This window comes from Salvelinus namaycush, chromosome 15, assembly GCF_016432855.1.
Source record: "Salvelinus namaycush isolate Seneca chromosome 15, SaNama_1.0, whole genome shotgun sequence".
NCBI lineage: Eukaryota > Metazoa > Chordata > Actinopteri > Salmoniformes > Salmonidae > Salvelinus > Salvelinus namaycush.
Window position 1 is genome coordinate 37,073,688 of NC_052321.1, and position 10,314 is coordinate 37,084,001.

At 41.7% G+C, this 10,314-nt stretch overlaps 1 protein-coding gene across 1 annotated transcript; it reads left to right on the top strand.

Annotated features, from left to right (window-relative positions):
* The first annotated feature begins 407 nt into the window (after nt 1–407).
* On the top strand, nt 408–1,845 carry nkx2.9 (NK2 transcription factor related, locus 9 (Drosophila)). The gene is made up of 2 exons (XM_039009127.1): nt 408–935; nt 1,289–1,845. The coding sequence occupies exons 1-2, from the start codon at nt 785–787 to the stop codon at nt 1,843–1,845; spliced, it is 708 nt and encodes a 235-aa protein (XP_038865055.1). The 5' UTR covers nt 408–784.
* Nucleotides 1,846–10,314: the final 8,469 nt, after the last annotated feature.

Below are 10,314 nucleotides of genomic sequence, written 5' to 3' on the forward strand. Positions count from 1 at the left end.
AATTGGTCGTTGACTTCTCTCCATTTTGGTTCACATGATCATGGTCATTTTGCAGGAGTGTCACTCTTTGTGAAGCCTATACGGGAAAAATATACATTTTCTTGGGAAATTAAAATGAGATTTATAGCCTAAATGGAAATTATAAATGATACAAAAATAGGTGTTATTGGTGTGTTACTTTTGTGTTATTTGATATTGTTATGTGTTTTTATTTCAGGGACATGACATACAACATTATTCTTCTATGTAATTTCAAAATACCTGTAATGGATAGGGTGCACAGCCCTAAATATATTAGTTAAACCAACTCCGGGGCATCTCACACTAATTGCTCACTTTGTATGCAAATATTGAACATTTTATTTCGGGGGAGGGTGGTTCTGTTGTCACTTGCCACCCAAGACGTGATTCAGCTGCAACAATCACCATTATCTGGTCACCACTTTTCACGATACGGGACGAATCTGTAATGATGACGAGTGTTTCCTTCGGCCATTGTTGAGGCAACGGGGATATTCTTCTGCGGGTTCACACCTACCATCATTGGATAAAGGCACTCGAATCATTCAGGTACTTGGCGTCCTCGAGGAGCATATATAAGCGGCGTGAAGTACTGTTTATACAAACACTGCCTCATGTCCACACACACAGGGTGTTCTAGGTCGACTCTGACAGCGCGCTTCGCCGTTCCTCGAGTGGATAGATATTTTTACTCATATCATCTGTATCCTCTCCTTTGGATAGTTATTACGCACAAGGATTCTGGGTTTTTTTTCCGGACAGAATGGCTGTTGCTGCAAAGTTCAGTTTTTCCGTGAGGAGCATCCTGGATTTGCCTGAGCATGACGCCAAGACAGCGCAGCCTTCCCCCGGTAACTCCTGCTACAGCTCCCCTTACTCCTCCTGGATGGACAGCGACCGGAGCCCTTGTCTCTGTAAGTCCCCCTGATTGAAACCTGAGCATAGAAACAGATAGGCCAAACCACTTCAAATCCATATAAACACATAGGCCTAACTGGATTATATGGGTCCTGCTTAAATTGACACAATTTAATATCATCCACAGCGATTTCCAACATGTCTGTTTTATGAGATCCAGTAAAGTATCCGTCCAATTAACTAAGCATTATGTCATAATTGGATATGCACTTTATAAGGAGATGTGTAGCCTAATTCAAATTGGCGGGAAATAAATCTCTGTAGCTATGTATTTCTGTTGAAATTGTATCTCGTGAGTTGTTTATATGGTTAATTGATCAGTGTAATAACACCATTTTTAATTCCTCAGCTTCAGACGAGGGTAGCCTGGAGATCTCCCCAAACAAGTCCGACGAGTCTTCTCTGGACTCTGAGGCCGAGAAGAAGAAGAAGCGCCGCGTGCTCTTCTCAAAGGCCCAGACCTTCGAGCTTGAGAGACGCTTCCGTCAGCAGCGCTATCTGTCAGCACCAGAGCGGGAGCAGCTCGCCCATCTCCTCAGCCTGACGCCGACGCAGATCAAGATCTGGTTCCAGAACCACAGGTACAAAATGAAGAGGTCGCGAGTAGAGGGAGCGCCACAAGACATAAACCAATCGCCAATGTTGCGAAGAGTAGTGGTACCCATCCTAGTTCGGGATGGCAAGCCTTATCAGACCTGTTTCATTAACACGGAGAAAGGAGGCTGTCTTAGACCGACCACGTCCCCGGGTACACCCTTCAGTTTGGGGTACCAGTCTTTCCAGCTTCCGTCACCGTTCGGTCTACCTTCCCCATACCAGCATTTTGCCAGCCCGGCAGCATCTAGACACACCTTTGCTTGGAGAGACTTTCTGAATGACTCAGCTCAATTCAGTTCTTTTAAGTGACTGAAAACATCAACAAGAGGACAATGCATAGAGGAACACTTAAAACCAAATGTGTTTTCTGAATTCCCTTATTTTTCGAGGTACTTAAGTGTTAAACTCTCACTAATAATGTTATATGAGAAGTAGGCTATTTTGCACATATTTTATTTTTTGGTATTTTATTAAATGTAGCCTATTGAGTGATATTTTCGAATGATTAAAGTCGTCATTAGTTTATTGTAATCTGGTGGTAGGCCTATTGACATTATTCTCCTAGATTAAGTTTTGTTTATCCAATTGGATCATTGTTGTGTTTACTTTGCGTAGGCTTATTTTATCAGTAATTTAAAATTTCTGTCATTTTTATGAATTTTTAATCTACACCAAGATATTTGTCGAGGGAGGTAGGATATAATTACTTTGAAAATTGTGTTTTTCACTTTTGTCTGGAAATGTTATAGAACATAATCGTTTTATTGATTGGTAGGCCTAAATGTTTTGTGTTTTTATAGAATTACGAATAAATCTTGTACATGTTTGCACATATTGTCAATTCTTCAGATGTCCTCATGCATCTAGGCCTACATGTATTCCAACAAAGCTAGGCTATTGAGTATTGAGGGATACGCCATTCTATCCAACAACTTCTGACACTATTTAGGACTATAGCTAAGAGTCTATGACATTGCATCATCCTACCAGTGCTTGTAATTTCTATTTATATTAGAAAGAAGAGAAGGGCTTAGAGGAACCTATAGAAATCAGAAACTAACAGCAATAAATGTTAGCTTTTATCATGTAAACAGTTCAGAACCCTAAAGCTGAGCAAACACCATCACACTCTATAGACTGGATTTCACTGAGCATAACAAAAACCTGGTAAACATTCGACCATACAGCTCATCTCCCTCTCGTTCTATAGGGCACTCTCTTGGTGTGCTTCAAACGTGTAGGCAACGTAAAGCATTCATTTAACCCATACATAACTCGGCAAACTAATTTGTAAATTATTTTTTACAAACCGTTATTTCAGTTTTATCTGCAAGTAACGAGAAAATAATGGACGATGCAACCGAAGTAGTCTTAGTCCTGGGCTGCATGGCGATGGACCTATTTAAATTAGAAAACAATATTGTCATTAATAGTACAAACTATTTATAGTGTATGCCATTTCAGTGTGTTGCGCTCTCCTTTCATCATTGGTTATTGGGAGATTAGCTTGTAGACAAATAAATATATTAGTATCGTCCCTTTAAATGGTCGATTCATTTGGATTTATGCGAGTTGGATCCACACTTTTATTTCTCTATAAAAATATTATTTTAGGAGGGGAAAGGCTTTTACGATTGGACCCATACACTGAAATATCACATTTCAGTTTATTCTATAATCCATATTGTAAGCAGTCAAAGGTCCCTGCCTCTGTGTGGGGTAAAACACTTCACTTCATTCTCCTTCCTCCCTGTCTTATTCCATTGATGGAAGTGAAATATGTCGTAGGGGCTGACTGGAATAGAAGATGCGTTATTCTGTGGCAACATTGGTTCTTTTTCACGCTTTCACGACCCCTATGATGTTGTTTGCTCGTCCTCCGACCCAGTAGCGCATCGTCCCTGTCACCTGGTCTATTGTCCCCGGGGCTCGGGCCACCTTGCATCACATATGGAGGGGACTGACCGAACCCCTCCGCGCGCAGCATCTCCCCTTAAAACACTCTTTTTGTGTGGTTGTCTCCCTCTGAATGGACCATTGTCTGTCCACCAAAAGGGACCTAGACAAAATCCTTAGTGTTTCAATTCTCGTGATGTTTAATCAGTGCCTGCTACAAATTTATGAGGTTTAACCCCACAATGGCGTTTTAGAACATGGTGGGTTTTAAGGCTGACAAAGACTGGCTTTTAGGATGAGGTTGCCATTGGTTGTTAGAGTTAGGTAGACCGACCTCTCTGAATAGGATGCTTGGTTCGATATTCTCCATGGATCCCTCCTTGTCTTCTTCCCCTCTTGACTAGACTTTCAATTTCTGAATGCAAGTTAGTTCCAAATATAAGAACGTTGACATTGGCAAATAAATGTAGCAATCGTGATATGTAACCTAACCATTGAGTTTCTACTTTGAATCGGGGGGTTATTTCATACATCAGGAAAGCACTGGACGTTCGTTTGAAATGATACAAACCCATCATTGAATTGTTGGCAGAATTTCCTGATTCGTTCGATGTTACAAAAAAGCATTTTTCGATCATTAGGGTTTTTCTACAATTTCAAATGTTTTCTATCAACGTTTTTCAGAATGGGTTACAAACTAGATGTTTGTCATGTTTCTCGCTAGCATGGCTCCAATGGGTCTTCTCGTTTTTAGATGTTGATCTTTAGGAATTGTCCACTGTCAGTTATCATTGTGCCAATGTACGAACCTTAACAATGTCGTCAAATGCATCTGAAAATGTAAGATCTCTCGCTATAAGGAGTTCAAGTCAACAGGCCACTCGGGTGGGAGGTGTTGGGTCAGTTGGGTTTCATTTGGGGTTTATTTTCCAATTCATTTCAATTTTTTGTTTTTCTTGTAATGGTGAAAACTATTATCATACCATTTATTGTTGCTTGGTAGGTCTGTGCATTACTATAAATGTACCTTATGTTATTGATTCAAGTCTGTATTATTGAATATCATGTGATATGGACCTGCGCCTACAAAGCATTTACCATTTGTCTAATTAAGCAATAAGGCCCGAAGAGGTGTGGTATATGGCCAATATACCACGGCTAAGGGCTGTTCTTAAGCAAGACGCAACACGGAATGCCTGGACACAGCCCTTAGCCGTGGTATATTGGCCATATATCACATACCCCCGAGGTGCCTTATTGCTATTATAAACTGGTTACCAACGTAATTAGAGCAGTAAAAAGAAATGTTGTGTCATACCCGTGGTATACGGTCTGATATACCACTGCTGTCAGCCAATCAGCATTCAGGGCTCGACCCACCCAGTTCATAATGCTTTTTTATTCTACCCATTGATTGAACAAAAAATAATAATACAAATTTGTGTTTTAGTGCTGGTCATGCAAGGTCCGAATTACAAATGCCAGGAATAGACTTGACATGGTAAAAACTATAGACTATCTATTACAGTACATGAGATAAAAATGTAATTATCAAAAATGTATATTACAGGAATGTAAGATTTACATTCGAATAGGTATTAGGATTGCCATATTATATGACTCCTCATGGAATTCAATTCAGAAACTGGGCCTTGCTGGGCCTTGCTCTATCATGTCTTCTATCACATCAAGCACCCCATCTTCAGGTCAAGGGGTGAACTGACTCAGAATTATGCCCACTGAAATGCATGCAATCATTCGAGTCATCCGTAATCACGTTTCCATCTACAGTTTTTATGCGAGTAAAGTCATACCGAATAAAATGACAGCTGTGATGAAAACAAGAAGTTTCGGTAGAATTTTATAAATGCCGACATAATTTGTTTGTTTGACCTGGTGAGATATTTGTGTCGGTAAAATGTAATTATGCGAGAATGCAAATATAAAAAACATCATATGGAAGTAAACCTGGAGTCACGCGATGATATGATGTGTGGTCCTCCCCCTATGACTTGGGAAACCATGCCATTTATTTGGCTACAGATTAAATCATTTGGTGGTTAAACTGCACATTGATCTTGATGCTCCTTTCCAATACATTTCAAGGGTCTGATTCTGGTGACATAATGATCGATGCTTGACTGCCGTTTAACATATACAAATATTCTCGCTGTTATACATAACAATCTCATTATGTAGACTAGCCTACCTGCACAGCCTTCCCGCGCACTCCAGCCTTTCTGCTTAATGTTGGCTAGGACGCACATGCCAAGACCAGAGTAGGCACATTTGCTACAGTATTTAACTCAACAATTTTTGTGTAGAGTTGAAAATGCGGTAGAGTTAAAAATACTATGGAAACATATTGAACTGTAGATTTTTATTTGGTACATGAAAACTTAAGCGAAAAAAGTTAATGTTGTGTGCGTCATCGTGCACTGATTTTTATCCGCAACTAGTTAGTTTGAGGGAAAGACCGCACTGGTGGGAAAATGCGCATATTTTCTTTATTCGGAGTTTAGAATATTCGAATGAAAATGTGTCACCAATTGGATGGAAACCTAGCTAGTGCCACAGTCACTTATCGTTCTGAAGGTATAGGCCTACAGCTGGAGAGGCTTGTTGATGTGGGTCATTCATACCCCCACTAGATGGCAGGATAACTCATGCTATTGATTTCTCAATCCACCTGATGTTCTCCCTAAACACATGTAGGCCTATGTAGAGTCACAATTTATTTAAAGGCCCATTGCAACTCACAAACGTGATTTTTCTGTGTTTTATATATATTTCCACACCATGAGGTTGGAATAATACTGTGAAATTGTGACGATGATGATGCCATTTTAGTGTAAAAGCTGTTGGTTTTTGCTCCACATCCGGTGTCTGAAATGTCTGCCTGTTTTGGTGGGAAAGAGTTCTAGCCTGCCTGGTGACATCAACAGGTGGTAAATTAGTTAATAGACCAAGAAGAATGAGTTCCAAATCTCTCTGCCAATAACAGCTAGTTTTCAGTTTTTCCCTCCCCACTCAGACCACTCAGTCTTCTTAGCAAAGAGAAATTACTCTTTGCTAAGAAGCTTTTTTTTCTTCTTTTTGACCAGTTTAATTGAAAACAATTACAGTAGAGTACTTAATTGACCCTTCTCTAAGCCCCACTCCAGAATAGCTACACTAGCTACAGTACAACCTTAATTTGACCAGGTTCCCTGTGAAGTAAGTACAGTCCACCACAACATAACCAAGAGTCTCCTGATTAGGAAAGGATAGCCTGTGTTTAATTTCATTGTGTATTAAAAACCCAGTTTGAGATCATTGTGAGGGGATTAGAAGGGGGGAATTGTGCTTCCCGGGAAACTGTTGTTCAAGGTTACAACACTAACCAAGGGGGTCAGAGCTTAGTGAAGGGTAAATTGTTATCCAGAAATTATATTATATTTAGATAAAAACTGATTAAAAAAAATAGGGCATAGAGTTAGACTCTAGGGCCAAAATCCTGTTTTAGCATCGGCAGTGCCATTGAGGACTTTCACCATTTTGAACTAGTCATCTGGGTGGGACTTCCTATGGCAGGGCTGCCCAACCCTCTTCCTGGAGAGCTACTATCCTGTAGGTTTTCAGTCTAACCCTAATTTAGCGGTTCTGATTCAGCTAGTTAAAGTCTTGTTGGGCAGCTAATTAGTAGAATCAGGTGTGTTAAATTAGGGTTGAACTGGACAGTAGATCTCCAGGAAGAGGGTTGGGCAGCCCTGTCCTATGGGTTAAGGAAGGATCACATAATTCCATCCAGGTCACCGGGAAGGATCAGATAATGAATTATACTCCTGAGAAAACATTTCATAACTGCAAACAACACACTCTAGGTGGCAGGGGAGCAACTTTGGTTTTAGAAGTGGGGTGAACATAACCAACCAAGGGGGTCTTGGAGTCCTCCCTCAGAATTTTTTGGGGCATCTAAAGCTAATTTCCTGCATTTCTATTAGGGCTGCACCGCCCCCAAAAAATACATCTTTGTCCACCAAGAGTAGTTGAAATTTGTGGTCGAAATTTTGAAACGTGTATTTTTCCATATATAATACAGTATATATACACTTCCGTTCAAAAGTTTGGGGTCACTTAGAAATTCTCTTGTTTTTGAAACAAAAGCAACATTTTGTCCAATAAATAACACCAAATTGATCAGAAATTCAGTGTAGACATTGTTAATGTGATTTTTTTAAATGGAATATCTACATAGCCGTACAGAGGCTCATTATCAGCAACTCCAGTGTTCCAATGGCACGTTGTGTTAGCAAATCCAAGTTTATCATTTTAAAAGGCTAATTGATCATTAGAAACCCCTTTCTCAATTATGTTAGCACAGCTGAACGCTGTTGTCCTGATTTAAAGAAGCAATACAACTGGCCTTTAGACTAGTTGAGTATCTGGAGCATCAAATCAAATTTTTATTTGTCACATGCGCCGAATACAACAGTCGAATACAACTTACAGTGAAATGCTTACTTACGAGCCCCTAACCAACAATGCAGTTTAAAAAATGGATAAGAATAAGAAATAAAAATAACAAGTAATTAAAGAGCAGCAGTAAAATAACAATAGCGAGGCTATATACAGGGGGGTACCGGTACATAGTCAATGTGCGGGGGCACCGGTTAGTTGAGGTAATATGTACTTGAAGGTAGAGTTAACAACAGCAGAGAGTAGCAGCGGTGTAAAAAGGGGGGGGGGGGGGGCAATGCAAATTGTTTGGGTAGGCATTTGATTAGGTGTTCAGGAGTCTTATGGCTTGGAGGTAGATGCTGCTTAGAAGCCTCTTGGGCCTAGACTTGGTGCTCCGGTACCGCTTGCTGTGCGGTAGCAGAGAGAACAGTCTATGACTAGGGTGCCTGGAGTCTTTCACAATTTTTAGGGCCTTCCTCTGACACCGCCTGGTATAGAGGAGCTGAATGGCAGGAAGCTTGGCCCCAGTGATGTACTGGGCCATCGCACTACCCTCTGTAGGGCCTTGAGGTTGAGCAGTTGCCATACCAGGCAGTGATGCAACCAGTCAGGATGCTCTCGATGGTGCAGCTGTAGAACCTTTTGAGGATCTGACCCATGCCAAATCTTTTCAGTCTCCTGAGGGGGAATAGGTTTTGTCGTGCCCTCTTCACGACTGTCTTGGTGTGCTTGGACCATGTTAGTTTGTTGGTGATGTGGACACCAAGGAACTTGAAGCTCTCAACCTGCTCCACTGCAGCCCCGTTGTTGAGAATGGGGGCTTGCTCGGTCCTCTTTTTCCTGTAGTCCACAATCATCTCCTTTGTCTTGATCACGTTGAGGGAGAGGTTGTTGTCCTGGCACCACACGGCCAGGTCTCTGACCTCCTCCCTATAGGCTGTCTCGTCATTGTCGGTGATCAGGCCTACCACTGTTGTGTCATCGGCAAACTTAATGATGGTGTTTGAGTCGTGCCTGGCCGTGCAGTCATGAGTGAACCTGGAGTACAGGAGGGGACTGAGCACGCACCCCTGAGGGGCCCCTGTGTTGAGGATCAGCGTTGCGGATGTGTTGTTACCTACCCTTACCACCTGGGGACGCCCGTCAGGAAGTCCAGGATCCAGTTGCAGAGGGAGGTGTTTAGTCCCAGGGTCCTTAGCTTAGTGATTAGCTTTGAGGGAACTATGGTGTTGAACGCTGAGCTGTAGTCAATTAATAGCATTCTCACATATGTGAAGGATGGTTTGGTCTCTTTTTAACAAAAATATATGCCTTATAGAAATAGGACATGTTAATCACAAAACATAGCGTGACTGCAGAAAAGCTGTTGTTAATCTAGGGTGTCGACTGTGCTAACCAGAAGGTTGAGACAAGATGGAAAAATGCTGAATAACAAGAAAACAGGAACTGAGGAATGTGTAGCCACCGACAACTCAGCTCAAACTTCACAACAAACACTTCCGGATATCTGGATCCTGTGTGCTGTGAGGCTGGGACCAGCCTGGGCACCACCGATAGGCTAGCAAGTTTAAACCACGCTAAGCCTCTACAGGCCAACTCTAAAGTTGGAACTACCTCTGTCACAGTATAAAAGAAGATGTCTGTACTATTGCAGTCAGTTCTCTGCTTTACCCTGCGTGGTGATACAGTGAACCCGTATATACGAAAATTGTATTTACCATTTATCGCTTATAAAAATACTTAAAGTATATTCGGTGACTCTGAATCACATTTTATCCTGATACCAGATTCGATTGACGCAACCTTTTACACATAGGTGTTCCTTTTGTCCAGGTGGGAAAGGGCAGAGTTCTGTCCTACTATCCAGGTCTGTACCCAAGCAATTTGAACTTCTACTTTTAAAAATCCACCTCTCTAAAAACAAGTCTCTCACCGTTGCCGCCTGCTATAGACCACCCTCTGCCCCCAGCTGTGCTCTGGACACCATATGTGAACTGATTGCCCCCCATCTATCTTCAGAGCTCGTGCTGCTAGGCGACCTAAACTGGAACATGCTTAACACCCCAGCCATCCTACAATCTAAGCTTGATGCCCTCAATCTCACACAAATTATCAATGAACCTACCAGGTACCACCCCAAAGCCGTCAACACGGGCACCCTCATAGATATCATCCTAACCAACTTGCCCTCTAAATACACCTCTGCTGTTTTCAACCAAGATCTCAGCGATCACTGCCTCATTGCCTGCATCCGTAATGGGTCAGCGGTCAAAAGACCTCCGCTCATCACTGTCAAACACTCCCTGAAACACTTCAGCGAGCAGGCCTTTCTAATCGACCTGGCCGGGGTATCCTGGAAGGATATTGATCTCATCCCGTCAGTAGAGGATGCCTGTTTTTTTTTTTTAAATGCCTTCCTCACCATCTTAAATAAGCATGGTC